At 48.0% G+C, this 21,111-nt stretch overlaps 2 protein-coding genes across 4 annotated transcripts in view; one reads left to right on the plus strand and one right to left on the minus strand.

Annotated features, from left to right (window-relative positions):
- The first annotated feature begins 520 nt into the window (after positions 1-520).
- Positions 521-3,323, plus strand: HBQ1 (hemoglobin subunit theta 1). Its single transcript, XM_082431740.1, has 3 exons — positions 521-1,757; positions 1,848-2,052; positions 2,153-3,323. The coding sequence occupies exons 1-3, from the start codon at positions 1,663-1,665 to the stop codon at positions 2,279-2,281; spliced, it is 429 nt and encodes a 142-aa protein (XP_082287866.1). The 5' UTR covers positions 521-1,662; the 3' UTR covers positions 2,282-3,323.
- Positions 3,324-19,331: 16,008 nt separating this feature from the next.
- The window catches only part of LUC7L (LUC7 like), a 31,489-nt gene continuing 29,709 nt past the window's right edge, over positions 19,332-21,111 (minus strand). For all 3 annotated transcript variants that reach the window (XM_082431711.1, XM_082431710.1, XM_082431712.1), the window contains 3 exons: positions 20,962-20,991; positions 20,397-20,564; positions 19,332-19,675 (listed from right to left, as the gene is read on the minus strand). In XM_082431711.1, coding sequence (XP_082287837.1) covers positions 19,534-19,675; positions 20,397-20,564; positions 20,962-20,991 — 340 coding nt within the window. In that variant the 3' untranslated portion in view covers positions 19,332-19,533. The remainder of the gene's footprint in view (positions 19,676-20,396; positions 20,565-20,961; positions 20,992-21,111) is intronic.

A 21,111-nucleotide genomic window follows, 5' to 3' on the forward strand; every position in this document is an offset into this window, starting at 1 on the left:
TGCTCAAATAATGGGTTTGTTTCCTGTCTTTACATTTTATGGCACACACACTTGTGCTGAGAGTTGGTGGACCTCCAGCCTAGGACCTTGGAGCTCTCCCAGGGCTCTTCCCAGAGTTGGGTGGTGGGGAGAACACAGAGATCACACTTCTTCAGAGGCTCACTGAGTGCCCCCTCCCCATCAAGTGCCTCCCAAGTACATGCACAGTCTAGAGGAAATTGGGGTGAGCAGTGCCATTGCAGAGCCAGGCAATTTCCTGGATATGCCCCTTTCACCTGGTACACCCCCCAGGACACTCACAGGGTCTAAAGGCCTGATTTGGGGGGCCCAGCTCAGGATCCACTGCATCACCCTGAGGCCCACTGACTCCCCCCAGTGCAGCAGTGGAGAAGAGAGCCCGGGGTGGGGGTGGGGGTGGGGCGCCTGCACTCCGATGTGCTTCCTTCCCATGGAGAATGCCCCTAGTGCCTCTAGTGTCCAGTCCTGGTAGTCGTCCAGCCCTGAGCCCCCGACTGAGAGCAGTGTCCTTTCTTCCCTGGGCCCAAGTGTCATCCTCAGAAAATGCGATGGCGGGTTCCCTGACTCAGTGTGTCATGCTTTTAGCACAGCTGGTGGCACAGTATGAGCTCTGTAAGAGGCAGTCTTCCTTATTTTATTATTAGGAAAAATGAGGGCCTGGGCTAAAAGTGGAAACAACCCAGATGTCCATCAGCAGATGAGTGGACAAACAAAATGTGATCTATCTATCCATAAAATGGAATGTTATCCGTCCATAAAAAGCAACGAAGTGTCAATACACGCTACAACATGGATAAACCTCAGAAACATGCTAAGTGAAAGAAGCCAGACACAAAAGACCATATATTGCATGATTCTATTCACATGAAATGTCCAGAATAGGCAAATGCACAGAGACAGAAAGACTGGTAATGGCCAGGGGCTGGAGGGCAGGGGTTATGGACTGACTGCTAATGGGGACAGAGTTTCTACTTGGGACCATGAAAACGTTCTGGAACTGGACAGTGGTGATGGTTGCACACACTGTGAATGTAATTAAAGACACTGAATTGTACACCTTAAAATAGCTAAGACAGTAAAATTTATGTTATATGAATTTCAACGCAATTAAAAAAAAAAAAAGGATGTATAGTGATGCCTGGCACAGCATGAGTGCTGTATAGGTATTAGCTATTATTTGGGGATATATCCCAGGCACCCAATATAAATGCTCATTGTCAGAAAGGGGCGTCTGTTATGAACCAGGCACAACCTTGGAAAGAAGAAATTGTTACCTTCCTTATATACCATAAATGAGAAAATACTCAGAAAGGTGTCATAATAGACTCGGGAGGGAGGTAGAATAAGCTGACGTTCAATGCTAAAATCCATGCTAAAATTCAGGGCTACCTAATATTAATGATACATACTAAATATTAGTTTCCATAGAGTAAACCTTCAAAAATAGGGGCCTCAGAGTCCAGGGCGATTAGGAAGGCCCCAGGTCGGAGCAGACGCTCCGTGGAGCGGTCCGGGCCCCTGGGGCCAGATTCTGCGACCAGAGGCACGGCGAACCCCGGAGGCCAAGGGGAACGCAGGCAGATACGCGCAGGCGCAACCCGGGCTTCATCAAGGCGCCGAGCGCGCGGCCGGCCGGGCTCCACGATGGTGCTGGAGGCGGCGGACCTGGCTGCGGTGCGCGCGCTGTGGCTGAAGCTGGGTAGCAACGTCGGCGTCTACACGACCGAGGCCCTGGAGAGGTGCGCACAGGCCCCGAGCTCCCCTGCCTTCAGCCCGCTCGGGAAAGCGTCCTCCTTCCTCCCCAGCCTGACTCGCCGTTCCTCCCGCAGGACCTTCCTGGCCTTCCCTTCCACCAAGACGTACTTCCTCCACCTGGACCTGAGCCCCGGCTCCGCCCAGGTCAGAGCGCACGGCCAGAAAGTGGCCGACGCGCTGACCCTCGCCGTGGACCACCTGGACTACCTGCCCGGCGCCCTGTCGGCTCTGCGCGAGCTGCACGCGCACAAGCTGCGCGTGGACCCCGTCAAGTTCAAGGTGAGCTCGCCGGCGGGGCCTGACCCCTGTCGCCGGGGGAGGGGGCTCCCGTCAGGGAAGGGGTGTGCACCCGCGTGGGAACGACTCCCTCTTTCCGCAGCTGCTGGTCCACTGCCTGCTGGTGACCCTCGCCCGGCACTACCCCGGAGACTTCAGCCCCTCCCTGCAGGCCTCGCTGGACAAGTTTCTGAGCCACGTGATCTCGGCGCTGGTCCCCAACTGTCACTAAATTGGGAGGGTGGTCGCGTGGGGCTCGTATTTGAGTAAAGTCCTCGGACAAAGCCTCATGTGCGCGCGTCTCTAGGGGAGCGCGCCCTGGGCCTGACGAGGGGCGGGGGCGCCCCTCTCAAAGGAAGTAGGGGTCTGAGGAAGCCCGAGTCTCACTCCCAATTGTCAGATCCCAGCGCGGACGCCCCCCGAACCCCGGCAGCCTGAGGCAAGTCTGGACAGCGGGTCCCAAATCCCAAGTGGTAAACTCCGACTCGCCATGCCCTTGGGCGCGGCCACTTAGCGGTGCAGACCCGGGGCTTCGGCCGCTCGGGAAGGGGTGGCAGGTGGCGGTCATAGGCACAAGCTGGCGAGGCCGGACCCTCCTCCGGGCTGCCCACTTCGGACACCTCAGATCCACCTAGAACCGCGCGGCACAGCCTGGGAGAAAATTAGGGACCGGCGCCCCTGCCGGCGCGGACCGGAACTCCGCCTCCGGAACGTGCTGGGGACTTTGGGTAACCGGTAGGCTTGGGGTCAAAGGCGCCTTTGCCAGACTCTGGACCTGGTTTAAGGAGGTGGCTCCTGCAGCGGACAGGGCGGACCAGGGAGCCGTCAGAGAGCCCTGCCCACATGCCACACTTCTCAGGAGGCAGACCTCAGAGCGCCTTCCTTTAAAAAATTCGGATAACTACTCCACTTGCTGCACCTGCCTGTGTATCCCAGTGGGCCCAGCACATCCATTATTCCTTCACTCCCCACTTGACACATGGGGAAACTGTGTGAACAAATGGAGGGTATGGGAGTCCCATCCAAGAATACACGTGTGACATGCACAGACAGGAGTCCCCTCTTATCCTGAGGGATATATTCCAAGACCCCCAGTGGATGCCTGAAACCTCAGTACCGAACCTGAAGCATGCTATGTTTTTTCCCATATGTACACACCTACAATAAATTTAACTTATAATTAGGTACAGTAAGAGAGTAACAGCAATAACTAATAAGACGATAACGATGTACTGTAATAAAAGCTATGTGAATGTGGTCTCCCTCTTTCAAAATATTTTGCTGTGCAAATTTGATCTTTTCCATCTCAATACCAGAGCAGTTACCAAGCACTGTGGCTGTAACTTTTGCAGTTTGAAGTGAGACAGGAAAACAGCATGAATTTTTTTCCTTCTTCACAATTTCACAGATAGAAGATTCGTTCTTACCATAGATCTTAGCAACCTCAGCATACGATTTTTTTCTTTCCTTATTAAGTCTGGAACTTTTAGCTTTAAAAAAAAAATTAATTTATTTATTTTTGGCTGTGTTGGCTCTTCGTTCCTGTGTGTGGGCTTTCTCTAGTTGCAGAGAGCGGGGGCTACTCTTCGTTGCGTTGCGCAAGCTTCTCATTGCGGTGGCTTCTCTTGTTGCGGAGCACGGGCTCTAGGCACGCGGGCTTCAGTAGTTGTGGCTCGTCGGCTCTAGAGCGCAGGCTCAGTAGCTGTAGCATGCACAGGCTTAGTTGCTCTGCAGCATGTGGGATCTTCCCCGCCCAGAGCTAAAACCCGTGTCCCCTGCATTGGCAGGCAGATTCTTAACCACTGCGCCACCAGGGAAGCCCTAGCTTTTCATTTAAAGGAAGCACGTAAGGTCTTCTCTTTGGCACATCAGTCCTCTTGTGCTTTGAGGCCATTATTAAGTAAAATAAGGATCACTTTGAACACAAGCACTGAGATGCTGGGACAGTCTATCTGATAACAGAGAGGGCTATTCAGTGACAAATGGGTGGTACACACCGGACAAAGGGATGGTTCACATCCCAGGCGAGATGCAGTGCGACAGTGGAGATTTCATCACAATACTAGAATGCACATTTTAAAACTTATGAATTATTTCTGGAATTTTCCATTTAACATTTCTGGACTTGGGTGGACTGTGGATAACTGAAAGCATGGAAAAGTGAAACAGTGGATAAGAAGGGAATAGAGGGCTTCCCTGGCAGCACAGTGGTTAAGAATCCACCTGCCAATGCAGGGGACACGGGTTCGAGCCCTGGTCTGGGAAGATCCCACATGCCTCGGAGCAACTAAGCCCGTGCGCCACAACTACTGAGCCTGCGCTCTAGAGCCCGCAAACCACAACTACTGAGCCCACGTGCCACAACTACTGAAGTCCGCGCACCTAGAGCCCATGCTCCGCAACGAGAAGCCACCACAATGAGAAGCCCTCGCACTGCAACAAAGAGTAGCCCCTGCTCACTGCAACTAGAGAAAGCCCGTGTGCAGCAACGAAGACCCAACACAGCAAAAAATTAATTAATTTAAAAAAAATAAAAAGAAGGGAATAGACATACCACACACACACACACACGTGCACACACACACACACAGGTGCAAACACCCACAGGCAGAACAGCCCCACAGAGACATGTGACAAGGTAGCATGTAATGTAAGCCTTCCAGGTCCTTCTAGGCACATGTGCAGAGATTTTCTTTTTTTTCTTTTGGCCGTGCAGTGCAGCAGGTGGCATCTTAGTTCCCCAACCAGGGATCGAACTCATGCTTCCTGCCGTGGAAGAACAGAGTCTTAACCACTGGACCACCAGGGAAGTTCCTTGGAGAGATTTTCTTAAGAAATGGTATCCTCAAAGTGTCACTGGAAAAAATGGACACACTGGATGATATAAAGAGCAAAAACTTGGTATGGGAGGAAAAGACACCATAAACAAAGTTAAAAGAGGAACTGGGAGAAAAATATTTGCCACAAATAGCAAAGGGTTATTATCTTTTTCTTTACAAGATCCAAATTCTTCTTTCCCACCCCCTCTACATTTTTTTTTTTTTTAAACACCAGTCAACCCAATAGAAAACTAAGCCAAAGGACAAACAGGCAACTCATAGTGTTCCAATGACCAAGAGACATTTGCAAAGATGCATAAAGACATGCAAATTAAAATGCTCATTAACAAGACACCTGTCATGGAAATATTTAAAAAGGCAAGATCCAATACACTCCTGGTGGAGTATAATTCAGATGTATACAGTTGTGGGCTGGTAAACATTTAAATAACTGGCACTCAGGAAGAACGGAATGGGAACTGATTTGTAGCATTTGCCAATTTCCGTGGTATAACTACTGCCATCATGGTTGATTCAGGCTATCAAACAGGTCATCACTGAATGGGAAATTAGGAAGAGATATATAGGGACTTCCCTGGCGGACCAGTGGTTAAGACTCTGTGCTTCCACTGCAGCGGGGTGCCGGTTCAATCCCTGGTCGAGGAACTAAGATCCCGCATGCTGCATGGCTCGGCAAAAAAAAAAAAAAGAGTGATTCGGTTTCACCTTTTTTAAAAAAAAAAGGAAGAGACGTATAGTAGCTGCCATTGTGTCGTATTTCCACTGTCCAGATACAAGAGACGTTAAGCATAGATGACAGTAAACTGTAGTAACATAATTAGGAAGTAATTGGCTTTCAGTATTTATTACCTGTTTTTCACATGACCTATTTAGTTGTAAATTACTATAACTTAATTTTTAATAGTGGTTGTGTTTAACAACAAGCTCTCAAAATTCCTACAACTTAACCTGAGCCAACTTAACCTGTGCAGGCTCCAGCACACCGCTGGCTGTATCCTTTATTTATTTTTTAAAAAATACTAAATTTCTTTTGGACTTCCCTGGTGGCACAGTGGTTAAGAATCCGCCTGCCAATGCAGGGGACACGGGTTCAAGCCCTGGTCCGGGAAGCTCGCACATGCCGCAGAGCAACTAAGTCCGTGCGCCACAACTACTGAGCCTGCGCTCTAGAGCCTGCGAGCCATAACTGTGAGCCCATGTGCCGCAACTACTGAAGGCCATGTGCCTAGAGTTCATGCCCCACAAAAAGAGAAGCCACCGCAATGAGAAGCCCACACACTGCAACAGAGAGTAGCCCCGACTCACCACAACTAGAGAAAGCCCGCGCACAGCAACAAAGACCGAACACAGCCAAAAATAAATAAATAAATAAATAAATTTATAAAAAAATATATATATATATTAAATTTCTTTTATTTCTTTACCTAGGAATAATTCTACATCAAATATCAGTATATAGGGATTTCCCTGGTGGTTCAGTGGTAAAGAATCCACCTTCCAATGCAGGGGATGCGGGTTTGATTCCTGGGCGGGGAACTAAGATCCCACATGCCATGGGGCAACTAAGCCCACACGCTGCAACTACCGAGCTCGCGCGTGCCTCAATTAGAGAAGAGAAAACCCTCACACCACTAGAGAGAAGCCTGCACGCTACAACGAAAGATCCCACATGCCTCAATGAAGATCCCGTGTGCCACAACTAAGACCTGACACAGGAAAAAAAAAAATCAGTATATAATTTATCATTATCACAAAAAGTTATTCTGGAATAAGAGGGAAAAACAATTTCAAAATTCACCCATCATGATGTTCCAATGACCAAATCAACCTCATGTTCACCCTGTTCATCTACAGAACTCATTAATATAACCAAATTTGCCTCACAACTACATATATATATATTTTTTGGTAGGCCCTTCTTGGTTATCTATCTATCTATATTTATTTATTTATTTATTTTTGGCTGTGTTGGGTTTTTGCTGCTATGCACAGGGTTTCTCCAGTCGTGGCGAGCAGGGGCTACTCTTCGCTGCGGTGTGTGGGCTTCTCATTGTGGTGGCTTCTCCTGTTGTGGAGCACGGGCTCTAGTTGTGCAGGCTTCAGTAGTTGTGGCACTCGGGCTCTGCAGTGCAGGCTCAGTAGTTGTGGCACATGGGATTAGTTGCTCCACGGCATGTGGGATCTTCCCGGACCAGGGATTGAACCCGTGTCCTCTGCATTGGAAGGCAAAGTCTTAACCACTGGACCACCAGGGAAGTCCCGGCAGGCAGATGCTTAACCACTGCGCCACCAGGGAAGTCCCGGTTATCTATTTTAAATATACCACTGTGTACATGTCAATCCAAAACTCCCAATCTATCCCCCCACCACCAACCTTACCACTGGTAACCATGTTCTCTAAGTCTGTGAGTCTGCTTCTGTTTTGTAAGTTTATTTGTATCATTTTTTTTTAAGATTCCACACATAAGCAATATCGTATGACATTTGTCTTTCTCTGATTTACTTCACTTAGTATGATAATCTCCAGGTCCATCCATGTTGTTGCTAATGGCATTATTTCATTCTTTTTAATGGCTGAGTAATATTCCATTGTATATAGGTACCACATCTTCTTTAACCATTCATCTGTTGATGGACATTTAGGTTGCTTCCATGTCTTGGCTATTGTGAATTGTGCTGCTATGAACACTAGGGTGCATGTATACTTTCAAACCAAGTTTTTCTCCAGATATATGCCCAGGAGTGGGACTGCTGGATCATATGGTAGCTCTATTTTTAGTTTTTTAAGGAACCTCCATAGCGGCTGCACCATCTTACATTCCCACCAACAGTGTAAAGTTCCCTTCTCTCCACACCCTCTCTGGGATTTATTGTTTGTAGATTTTTTGGTGATGGCCACTCTGACTGGTGTGAAGTGATATCTCATTGTAGTTTTCATTTGCATTTCTACAATAATTAGCGATTTTGAACACCTTTTCATGTGCCTCTTGGCCATCTGTATGGCCAAGAGCAATGTTTATTTAAGTCTTCTGTCCATTTTTTGATTGGGTTGTTTGTTTTTATGGTATTGAACCACATGAGCTGTTTGTAAATTAGAAGACTAATCCTTTGTCGGTCTAATTACTCCCAAACTCATTCTATGAGGCCACCATCATCCTAATACGAAAATCAGACAAAGATACCACGAAAAAAGAAAATTACAGGCCAATATCACTGATGAACATAGATGCAAAAATCCTCAACAAAATATTCGCAATCCAAATCCAACAATACATTGAAAGGATACACGGTTCCATACAAGGATCAAGTGGGGTTTATCCCAGGGATGCAAGCAAGGATTTTTCAGTATCCACAAATCAATCAGTATAATACACCACATCAACAAACTGAAGAATAAAAACCATATGATCATCTCACTAGATGCAGAAGAAGCTTTTGATAAAATTCAACACCCATTTATGATAAAAACTCTCCAGAAAGTGGGCAAAGAAGGAACACACCTCAACATAATAAAGGCCATTTATGACAAACCCACAGCTAACATCATACTCAACAGTGAAAAGCTGAAAGCATTTCCTCTAAGATCAGGAACAAGACAAGCAGGATGTCCACTCTCACCACTTTTATTCAACATAGTTTTGCAAGTCCTAGCCACGGCAACCAGAGAAGAAAAAGAAATAAAAGGAATCCCAACTGGAAGAGAAGAAGTAAAATTGTTATTGTTTGCAGGAGACATGACACTATACATAGAAAATTCTAAAGATGCCACCAGAAAACTACTAGAGCTCATCGATGAATTCGGTAAAGTAGGCAGGATACAAAATCAATACACAGAAATCTGTTGCATTTCTATACACTAACAACAAAAGATCAGAAAGAGAGTTAAAGAAACAATCCATTTACCATACCATCACATCAAAAAGAATAAAATACCCAGGAATAAACCCTACCTAAGGAGACAAGACCTGTACTCTGGAAACTGTAAGACACTGATGAAAGAAATCGAAGATGATGCAAACAGATGGAAAGATATACCATGTTCTTGGACTGGAAGAATCAATATTGTCAAAATGAATATACTACCCAAGGCAATCTACTATCAAATTACCAATGGCATTTTTTACAGAACTAGAAGAAAGAAATCTTAAAATTTGTATGGAGACACTAAAGACCCCAAATAGCCAAAGCAATCTTGAGAAAGAAAAACAGAGCTGGAGGAATCAGGCTCCCTGACTTCAGACTATCCTACAAAGCTACAGTCATCAAAACAGTATGGTACCAGCACAAAAAGAAATATAGACCAATGGAACAGGACAGAAAGCCCAAGAGAAACCCACCCACCTAGGGGCACCTAATCTATGACAAAGGAGGCAAGAATATAAAATGGAGAAAAGACAGTCTCTTCAGTAAGTGGTGCTGGGAAAACTGGACAGCTACATGTCAAAGAATGAAGTTAGAACACTCTCTAATACTATATGCAAAAATGAACTCAAAATGTATTAAAGACCTAAACGTAAGGCTAGATACTATAAAACTATTAGAGAAAAACATAGGCAGAACACTGACATAAATTGCAGCAATATCCTTTTCAATCCATCTCCCAGAGTAATGGAAATAAAAACAAAAATAAACAAATGGGACCTAATTAAACTCAAAAGCTTTCACAAAGCAAAGTAAACCATAAACAAAACGAAAAGACAACCCACGGAATGAGAGAAAATATCTGCAAATGATGGTTGTATCCTTTAAATCCAAAAAGTGCAAATTCTCTAGGCCTACAGTCCTGATTCTGGGATTTATCCTGCAGAAAACAGGCACACACATGAAGATGTATGCACAGTGACGTTCTTTGCAGATCTGTTTATCAGAGCAGAGAAATAAAAAGAAAATAAGAAAAAAATATGGTGCACAACCAACACATTCATCAATAGGAGAAAAGTTTAAAAATTAGGGTAGATGACACCATAAAACTCCTAGAAGTAGAACAAAGGCAAAACATTCTCTGGCATAAATCATGCCAATGTTTTCTTAGGTCAGTCTCCCAAGGCAATAGAAATAAAGGGAAAAATAAACAAATGGGACCTAATCAAACTTACAAGCTTTTGTACAGCAAAGGAAACCATAAACAAAACGAAAAGACAACCTAGGGACCAGAAGAAAATATTTGCAAATGATGTGACTAACAACAGCTTAATTTCCAAAATGTACAAACAGCTCATACAACTCAATAACAAAAAAACTAACAACCCAATCAAAAAATAGGCAAAAGACCTAAAAAGACATTTCTCCAAAGAAGACATACAGATGGCCAACAGGCACATGAAAAGATACTCAAAATCTCTAATTAGAGAAATGCAAATCAAAACTACAATGAGGTATCACCTCACGCCAGTTAGAATGGCCATCATAAAAAAGTCTACAAATAACATGGGAATTCCCTGGCGGTGAGGTGGTTAGTACTCGGTGCTTTCACTGCTGTGGCCCGGGTTCAATCCCTGGTCGGGGATCATCCCAAGAGCCGTGCGGTGAGGAGAAAAAAAAAAAAAGCCTATAAATAACAAATGCTGGAGAGGATGTGGAGAAAAGGAAACCCTCTCACACTGTTGGTGGGAATGTAAATTGGTGCAGCCACTGTGGAAAACCGTCTACAGGTTCCTAAAAAAACTAAAAATAGAGTTTCCATATGAACCAGCAATCCCGCTCCTGGGCATATATGTGGACAATACTATAATTCAAAAAGATAAATGCACCCCAATGTTCATAGCAGCACTATTTACAACAGGCGAGACACAGAAACAACCTAAATGTCCATCAACAGAGGAATGGATAAAGAAGATGTGGTACATATATACAATGGAATATTACTCAACTATAAAAAAGAATGAAATAATGCCATTTGCAGCAACCTGGATGGACCTAGAGATTATTATACTAAGTAAATCAGAAAGAGAAAGACAAATACCATATAATATCACTTCTATGTGGATTCAAAAATATGACACAAATAACTTATATGTGAAAGAAAAACAGACTCACAGACATAGAAAATAAACTTATAGTTACCAAAGGGGAAAGCAGGGATGGGGGAGGGATGGATTGGGAGTTTGGGGTTAGTAAATGCAAACTATTATATATAGAATGGATAAACAATAAGGACCTACTGCATAGCACAAGGAATTACATTCAATATCCTGTTAAACCATAATGGAAAAGAATATGAAAAAAAAATGTATATGTACACATAACTAAGTCACTTTGTCGTACAGTAGAAATTAACACGTAAGTCAACTATACTTCAATAAAGTAAATTTTTAAAAAAATTATGGTAGAGGCACACACAGGGAGGTCAGCCTCTGGGCACAGACAGTGAACAATGCCAAGACGTTCATGGAACAAAATACGCAGCAGGTCACTGTAGAGAATAAATCCAGGTTCATATTGACATAATCACAACAAAACTGAAAACAACACACACTAAGTGATGGCAGCAGTTTATGGGCGTGGGACTAGGGAGGCAGAGAAGTCAGTATACCTGATCTAATCTCAGAAAAGGAAAGTGGTGGGGGTATGAGTGATTATTCATGTATGTGTATGTGTTTCGCCCTTTCACAATTAATTTGCAGAAAACCTTGCCCTGAGCATTTGTAGCAAAAATTCTATGCACAAACATAATTATTTCCTTGGGGGATTTTTACAGAAGTGGAATTTCTGGTATGCCCATTGCTATGGCTTTTTGATAAAATTTCCAAAACTGCCCTCCTGAGTTTCGTGAGCAAGAGGCGGAAGCCTGCACCCCCAACCCCGCAGCCCTCATTTAGCTCATTACTTGTGAAGGTGAACGCTGCTTGCTCCATCTTGACCTCTCTGTAGAATCACCCACTTTCCCAGGGTGGTGTTTGCTCTTTTGTCAGGTCTGTGGACCTGACGCCTTTGCCCATTTTTTTCTGTCTTTCTTGGGGGGGAGTCTCTCCTCGAAATATACCCAACCCTTCCTTCAGGCCTCTGGGCCCTGTCATGCTCCAAGGCTTTGCCTGCTCTGTGCTGCCATTTCCCACCTGGCAAGAAAAGAGGCTACAGCTTCATTTATGACAATTTAAAATGCTGGATAAGATGCCTTCCATCTTCTCAATAGCACAAAGGGCAAGCAAGATGATAAGGAATTTTCAGACCAAAAACCAAGTAAACGTGAGAACTCAGAGAGGTGTCACAGCACCTATACCACCTGGGTTCTGATGTACTTGCCGAAACTAGCAAACTTGAGCTGGGATTTTTTTTCCTCACGGCCTCATAGGTTAAAAGGGTAAGTATAAGGTGACGTACCCAAAAGGTGACTCTTCCCCATAAACCTGGGGCCCTAAAAGGATACCCCACTGGGTATCCTTTCCCCAAACACAGGGACTAGGAAAAACGAACAAAGAAAGAAAAAAAAACAAAAAGCAAAAACAAAAAAACCTTATGTTCAGCAGAAAAGGGAAAACAACTCCCTGATAAACTGAAATCACATGCCGATACCTGTGGCTTTGCAGACCAAGTTCATATACCAGAGGGGTCCTCCCCTTAACAAAATCTCCAGGCTGTGGATTTTGTGTAAAATGATCCTGGACTCCCTCATAGACCCCAGGCACCTGGCAAATAAATCGTCCCTAGAAGCAAGCACTTCACCATAGGCCACAAAGGGCCAGAACTAGCAAACTCACCAGGCACAGGGGGAAAGAAGACACCGTGCGTGAAAGCCAGCAGATACATGAGTCAGCAGAATGGACCCGCCAAAGTGTCAAGATTCAATTACAACTTTGCTTGTTCAGAAAATTAAAGATTTCAAATATCTGCAGGGAGCCATAAAATATAATAAGTCACACAGCACATGTGAAAAAGAACTTTTAGAAATGAAAAATATAACCATCAACAATAAAAATGCAATGGATAACCTTAACAGACAAAACACAGTCATAGAATTAGTGAACTTAAAAATTAAGTCAGAATCAATTATCAAGACCGTAAGACCCTGCACAACGCCAAGCAGGAGCTCTTCCTTTTTTTTAATTTTTAATATTTATTTGGCTGCACCGGGTCTTCGTTGCAGCACACAGGCTCTTAGTTGTGGCATGCAGGATCTAGTTCCCTGACCAGGGATAGAACCCATGCCTCCTGCACTGGGGAGCTCAGAGTCTTAACCGCTGGACCACCAGGGAAGTAGCTTCCCAGGTCTTCCTTGAATGTCATGCCCCTGGTGCCTCACTTGCCCCACCCTGTCCTGACTCTACTGAAGGATATATTTCAGGAGAAGTCTGAGCTGTAAGAAGAGTGAATAACAAAAACACTGGTAAATACTAACACTGATTGTATGTAAAGTTATAATGTCTATGGAGTTAAGAAAACAAAAAAACCACCAGAAAGCCCTACACAGACACGAAACACCCGCCGATACTAAGCAAGAAGGGGTTCAGAGCCCTCAAGTCCTCTTAAGTCCTTGTATCATCTGTCATGCAAACAATGTTTTCATTAACTTTAGACTGTTTCCTGTTGCTGGTGTAACAAAAACTCAGTGACTTAAAACGCAAGTTTATTCTCTTACAGTTCTAGAGAGCAGACACCCAAAATCAGTTTCTCTATGCTGAAATCAAGATGTCCGCAGGCCATGCCCTCTCGGGAGGCTTTGGGGGAAAATCCTCTCCTCATCTTTTCAGCTTCTAGAGTTGCATTCCTTGGTTCTTGGACACTTCCTCCAGCTTTAAAGCCAGGAGCACCCGGCCTTCTTTGGTGGCCAAATCTCCGTCTGCCTCCCATTTGTGATTGCATTAGGCCCATCTGGATAATCCAGCATCATCTCCATCTCAGAATCTTTCACTTAATCACATCTTCAAAATCCTCTTGCCATATAAAGGAATATTCACAGGTCCCAGGGATTAGGACCTCTATATATTTGGAGGCTATCATTCAGCCAACCACAACACATCAAGTATGCATGTTGTAAATTCTAGGGGAAGAATAGAAAGAATAGAAATAGAGCATACGACTTCCAAACTAACAGAGTGAAAAACACTGTTAAAATAAAACAATCCCCCCAAAAAGGGGCAAAAATGGAGAGAAAGAGAATGGGTATGACAAATGGAAAGCCCCCCACAAAAGACAGTGTCAACAAAACCAAGAACATTGTTAACTACACCAACTAAGTGACTTAACTGATCCAAAGAAAGGATAAAGATCCGACAAAAGACTTTCAGACAAGACACAAATACAGTAAAAAGAAGTGTCACTAATAATAATGGTGGGGACAGACTCTAGACTGGAGCCCGTAACCCCACCTCTTGGTGTTCTCCCCCTGTGTTGTCACCTCCCTTTGAGTGTGGCTTTGCTTTTTGTTTATTTAAAATTTATTTTATTGGAGTATAGTTGATTTACAACGTTGTGTTAGTTTCTGGTGTACAGCAAAGTGACTCAGTTATACATACATATAATAGTTTGCATTTACTAACCCCAAACTCCCAACCCATCCCTCCCCCAAGCTTTTTATTTTTAATATGGTGAAATACACATAACATTTACCATTTCAACCATTTTAAAGTGTACAATTCAGTGGTGCTTAGTACATTCACAATGGTGTGCAATCATCACCTCTATCTAGTTCCAGAACTTTCTCATCCTCTGAAAGGAAACCCTGTGTCCATTACCAGTCACCCTCCACACCTCTCCCCCGTCAGCCCCTGAAAGTCACTCACCTACTGTCTGTGTGGATTTACTGATCCTGGACTTTTCATGGAAACAGATACAGTACGTGGTCTTTTGTGTCCGGCTTGTTACCCAGCATAAGGTTTTCAAGGCTCATTCATGTTAGACATGCATCAGAATTCCAGTCCCTTTTAGGTCGAGCAATATCTCATTGTAGGAACAGACAATCTGGGTTTTGTTTGCCCCTGTATCTGTTACATTTGGGTTGTTTCCACCTTCTGGCTACCGTGAATACCATAAACACGCGTGTACAAGGATTTCTGAGTCTCTTTCAGCTCTCCCAAGTGTGTCTCAAGGAGTGGACCTCTGCTGGGCTCTGTGGTAACTGTTCCCCACACCCTCACCAGCACTTGCTGTCTCCATGTCTCTCTAGCCCGCACTCCCCCATCCCCACCCCGCGACCACTTGTCTTGTTTCTAACCCACGGATTCGGGGCAGGAATGGGAAGGCACTCCCAGGACTGAGGTGCTGCCTGTCTTGCTAGGAGACCCTCTCCCTCACCCGTTGCCCTGAGCCACCCTGTGGAGGGCCTCCTGCCAAGGCTGGAAAGCCGCTGACTGCTGCCACGACCAGGTGAGCTGGGGAGGACCCTTCCCCAGTACAGCCTCAGATGAGACCCCTTGACTGCAGCTCTGGGAACCCTGATGCTCAGAAGCGGTGGGACAATAAATGTGTGTTGCTTGTGGTAAAGAGAGCAGAGACCTCTGACAGGGATTGTGGGGGAAGATGGGGGCTCCCAGGAGCTGGAGATGTCCTAACTCTGGACCCAGGTGCACATGCAGGGCCTGCTCCTCGTTCTCTAAACAAAGTGTTTTGTGCTTTCTTCTGTACAGAGCCTAGGCCTGGCCCGGGGCTGACTGGCCTGGATTCCCAGGCAGGCTGGACTTCGGTGGGGCTCCAAAGGAGGCACTAGCAGCTTCAGAAGGAGGCCCAGGACAATACAATACTGTATTGTAATATTTCACATTATTATGTAATTATAAGCATCATACTATATATACAATGATACTGTGTTATATGTTTGAAGTTGCTGAGTAGAGGTTAAAAGTTCTCACCACAAGAAAAAAATCATGTCGCAATATATACATGTATCAAATCATTATGTTGTACACCTCAAACATAACAACATTTGTCAATTACATCTCAATAAAAATTTTAAAATGAAGGTGGTCGGGCTCCAGGAGGGGGAAGTCCCCTCGGCTGGCCGCTCATGACTTCTCTCCTGGACAGTGAGGACGGTGCTCCTCGCACGACCTCCTCGGGAGGGCACCCCCCACCCCACGGGCACTGGGCAAGGAAGTCAGGCAGGCCAGGCTGAGGGGATGACACGGGGAAGGGAGCCAGCCATGGAGGGCGGGGAGCAGGTGCCCCAGGGAGGGGAAGACAGAAGAGCAGAAGAGGCCGGAAAGCGCCAGAGAGCTGTGCGTGCTCAGGACATGCAGGGACCACAGGGACCCCTCGGGCTTTCCCAGTGGACTCCCAGGTGCCCTGGGGCAGGGGGTGGAGGGCCACCTCCGACCAGGGATCACTGGCACTTGGTGGCAGACGTGTAGGTCCTCAAGCAGCCATCAGCTTCGTTGCCTGTGACCCCACGCCCAGGGCCACGTGGCACCAAAGCCTCCCGTGCTGGAGCGTGCCCAGGGGTGTGGGAGAAGGAGGAAGGGTTGTCTGAGGGCCGGGCTTAGGGCCTGTGCAGTGGACATAAAGGAATACACTGCGCCAGCAACTGTGGACAGGACTCTCTTTTCCTCAGGTCCAAAGAGAACAAGTGTTATCTTCCTCACGTGCCCTGGTGGCAAGAGCTTGAAGCCCTGCTCTAAGGAGTCGGACAGCAGCTCAGTTCACGTCCCAGGAGAGATGCCACTGAGGGTTTGCAGCTGGTGGCCCAGCTGTCGGGGACCCCTCCTGCTGCCCCCAGTCCAGCTCTCAGTGTGTTCCGGACCAGCAGCACCAGCAGTCCAAGGAAACTGTTACATTCTTGGTACCAATACAGGCTACAGCGTGGATGAACCCTCCAACACCATGCTCAGTACTAAGAGGTGCTAGTCACAGGTCACATCGTGTGATTCCAGAGACAGAAAGTAGATTAGTGGTTGTTCAGGGCTGGGGCCAGAGGGAAGGGGGAGTAACTGCTAATGGGTACAGGGTTTGGGGTGATAAAAATGTTCTAAAGCTACACAGTAATAAACTAGACAGCACAACATTGTGAATATACAAAAACCACTATACCATACACTTTAAAGTGGTTAAAATGTTGAACTTCATGGTAGGAGAGTTTATCTCAATCAAAAAATCTACCTGCAAATAATAAAAAAGGTCTACATTTTTGGACCCCTCCCTAGACCAAGAGAAAGTCTGCAGGGGGTGGGGCCAAGTCACCTGTTTTAACAAGTCCTCCAGATGACAATGACATGCAATAAAGTTCAAAAACCACTTAGGTGACCCAGTCTCCCCAGAGCAGGACCACGTGTACGTTCTAAGCCCCACTGTGGCCCCCACCCCATTCCCAGGCAGGGGGCCCACCAGAGGCACTGCTTGTGCACACCCCCTCCCCAAATCACACAAAACATGGCTGGACACGGCCCCCCAGCCCCCAGGCCCAACCAAGAGCACCCAGCTACATCCTGGGAGGAAATCCCTGTATCCACATGATGCAGCGAGGGCCTGGGAGCTGCCCTGGATGCAATGGGCTCCCACACAGCAGCAGGGCCAGCACAGATCCTCCAGCCCTCCCTTCCCTAGACTGTAGCTCTGGGCCTGGCTAGAGACCCCCAGAAAGAGAGGGGAGAGCAGCCGAAAGAGCCCTGCCCCCTGGCTGCCCTGCCCCGCAGACAGCCTGGGGCCTCTGTGCACTTAGGAGACTCCACAACCTACACAAGGTGCTACCACCATGCCACACCCCACCCCCGCCAGTGGCCAGAAGCATGGTGTGTGTGGGGGAGTCCTTGAGAACCTGATGACAGGGAGGGGCTGAGGGCACCATAGAGCCCTGGGGCCGACCCCAGGGGCCTAGGGCCCACCATGACCATGGGCCCCGGAAGCATCTGCACCTATTGGCTGGGCCAACCCAACTCTCTGCTAGGACTGCAATCACCTCCCTACTTGCATCCCTGCTCTTCCCTGTTAAATAAGTGATTCCCCACATCAGTATTTTAACAAGGCGTGAGGGGGCTTGGGTAGGTGGCCCCCTCCGGCTCCAGTCCCCTCCTCTCAGCATCCTCTGGGTCCTCCACCCACCTACCAGGCCCTGTGCTGGGACCCACCCAGGGTGCGCTGTGGCATCCTCAGAGCAGCCCCAGTGTCCTGGGTTGCGCCCCAACCAGTCTGACCTCTTCCTCTGCCCACCCAGAGCAGAGGGCCACGGCCGGTCTGCTGCACTCCTGCGCCCAGGAGTTGGGCCAACACGGAGAACCCAAGGCTCAGGGGTCGGGGGAACTGGGCTCTCAGGCCCTGTGATGTGCCAGGGGCAGGCGGGTGCCTCCAGCACTGACGCTGGAAGAGCCAGGCAGCAAGGGCTGCCACCGCCTGGTCCTGGACTGACTGGTGAGCATCCAGGTGTAAGGGGAGCAGAAGCCGCCCTCCAGGCCCTCCCGGGCATCTTGACCCCAGCGCCACCTGCTTTCTGGCTGGGACCCCAGGCCTCCAAAGTCCAGGGACACCATCTGCCCCCTGCCTCTTCAAAACCACCCCTCCACGGACGGTGGCCACCACAGTGATTACCACTCAACTGCAGACTCACAAATGGTTACAGTGGTAAATGTATGTGTACTGCACGACAATGAAAACAGGACAAAACCCCAAAACATCCCTTCCAGAGGTGACGAATGGAGGTGTGAGGAGTTGTGCAGCCCTGCCCCTGGCTTCCCGCTCAGTCCAGCCCCCACTGTCACAGGCCAGGCTGCACCGTGGAGTCGGGAACCCATGACCACAGCCCTCACCCCCTCTGCCTCTCCCCTCCCAGGAGCACCTTTACACCCCCACCCCCTGCCCCCGACCCAGGCTTTCTGCCAACTTGTATCCACTTCCCACCTGGGAGGGCACACCTCCATCCACCTACCAGACAGATACGCACCCCTGGCTTCCCAGTGGTCTCCCACTGTGAGCAGGGTTATGTTCCAGCATGTTCTGGCCCAGCCAGAAGCTCCCTCCAAAAATACCCCCACAAAAGTGAAAACAAGAAAAGAGCTCCCAGTTATACTTTTACGAAGGGCTCACTTTAGCAATACGTGCAAAAGGGCTGAGGGAGAGTGGGTAACACCACCAGCCCCCCCAAGGGTAAGTCAAACCACACCTGACCCCAAAGTCAGCACACCCTCCTCTGAGGACCTTGTGGCTGTCATGCAGATACTATCCACGGGTCTTTCTTGGCCCTAAGTAACTCCAAGAGGGGGAACTGCAGTTCATCTGAGCTTGAGTGCCAGGTTGAGGCTGCTTACCACAAATCAGACAGACAGCCCTCGGTAAGAGGGCAGCTCAGACTTCAGAAAGACACGTGGAGCCCACAGAGCAGACAGCCGGGCACATCCGGCCCCAGCCAGTCTGGGTGTTGGAGGTGCACAGCGCATCATACGCCAAAAGTCAAAGGGGAGTCCAACGGTAAGTCACATTTCTAGGCTCAACTCAGATGACCCCTGGTGTGTCCCCCAACCTGTGGAAGCCACGGCGAAGTCTAGCGCACCGGGGACAGGAGAGACGGCACCGTGGCCATCAGGAGGCAGTCTGTCAGGCTATTTATTCCCACTTGACATAACCCAGAACACAGGAGCAACTCTGTACATCTCGAGAAACTCACAGCTAGCTCCAAAACAATAGAAATGGTAAACTACAAAAGATGAGTTGTATTCAGCAAATATAAAGAGTAACGTTAGGCTGTGTCAAACATGTATCGGACTATTTACAGCGCCTGGGCGTGGGTTCAGATCTCGCCGGCCTCCTTCTCCTCCGACCTCCGTGACGCCGTCTTCCCGTTGGTGCTCTCGAGCCTCCAGTCGGTGGCCCCCCGCTCACTCCGCCCGCGCTCCCAGGACTCCTCCCTCGAGGCCCGCTCTCTGGAGAACCTGGGAAACAGGAACCAGAGGCTCAGCAAGGGCTGGCCCTCCCTCCTGGCTGCTCCTCAGGCACTGACACCTTGGACCCTCAGCACCAGGCCAGGGAAGGGCAGGACCCACCACGGCTGGAAGGGCCCTAGCAGACCAGAGGGTGCCAGGCCTGCCGTCTCGTGCCCAACCCACTGCCCAGGGAGGGCTGGGCAGCCACTAGAAAGTGACATCTGCAAAGGTTTCTAGTAACAGGAAAAGTTTTCACTGTAATTTAAACACTGCAAAGGAAAATACAACAAGAGTCCACACATGGAATACGATCCATTGCGTAAAAACACAATGGAAAAAAAGTTGTTTAAAATCCATCCTACCAAAGCTAACAGTGGTCATCTCTGGATATGATTATTAGTGGTGTTTTTTGTTGTTGCTGTTTTTCCTTTAAAAAACCACAACAGAGGTAAGCAGGGCCTAGTCAGGGGCTCTGTGTACCAAAGTGACAGTGAGTGTGCAGCCCCTGAGCGTGGCCATGCCCACGTGCGACCACCTCCTCAGCCTCTCAACCGTCCCAGCCCTGAAGCCATCTGCTGCCCTCGGCTTAGGGATCTCAGTACCCTGGGCCCCATTCAGGACTCCTCAAGGCCCTAACACTCTGTCCCACAGATGACAGACCCCCAGACCCTGGCACACAAAGAAAGGGTTCACTCCTGGACGCAGCTACTGAAGGAGTCAGAGTAGTTACTTGTATTTCGAACTCCGGTCCCTGGATGCCCGGCGGTGGCCCCGGCTGTGGCTCCGGGAACGGCTTCGGTGGCGCCGGTGTCTGTCTCGGGACCGGGATCGGGATGACTTCCGCCGCTCTCTGGAGGTAGACCTTGACCGCCTCCGACGCCGGTCCCGGGAGCGCGACCTGCAGCAGATGTTCTGCTGATGCTTTACTGGTATCTCCCCTCCTCCCACAAACTTACAACTTGGGTTCACAATAATCCCACCAACTACTCTCTGGTAACTACGGCCAGACCCTTCCTGCTGACGCTTCCTGTACATTGGCCAGGAAACTCCCAGCTGCCCAGCAGGCCCCAGCAGCGCCCTGACTGTCCCTCTCATTGACAGTGGGTCCCCACTCCCACGCTACACTAAGCCCCAGCCAATGCCAGCTACAAACGGGACTGGAGTCTCACCCACATCCTGTGCCCTTCATGAGCCAGACCTGACCACCAGATAATAACTGTGAAGCTATAAAAGTTAAGTATTAAGTGCACATAGAAAAGAACATCTCACTGAGAACACATAAATGGAAAACCTACCTCCTGCGATCTCTGGTTCTTGATCCAGACCTAAAATAGAAAAAAAGATGAACAATTTCCCCAAAACAGCTCCATCCCTTACAGCTGAGGGGAGGTGCCTCAAGTTCACATGGTGAAGGAGGGCTGACTTCCCGGAGGACCTGCTATAAG

The sequence above is a fragment of the Balaenoptera physalus genome (assembly GCF_965194825.1).
Source record: "Balaenoptera physalus genome assembly, chromosome: 16".
NCBI lineage: Eukaryota > Metazoa > Chordata > Mammalia > Artiodactyla > Balaenopteridae > Balaenoptera > Balaenoptera physalus.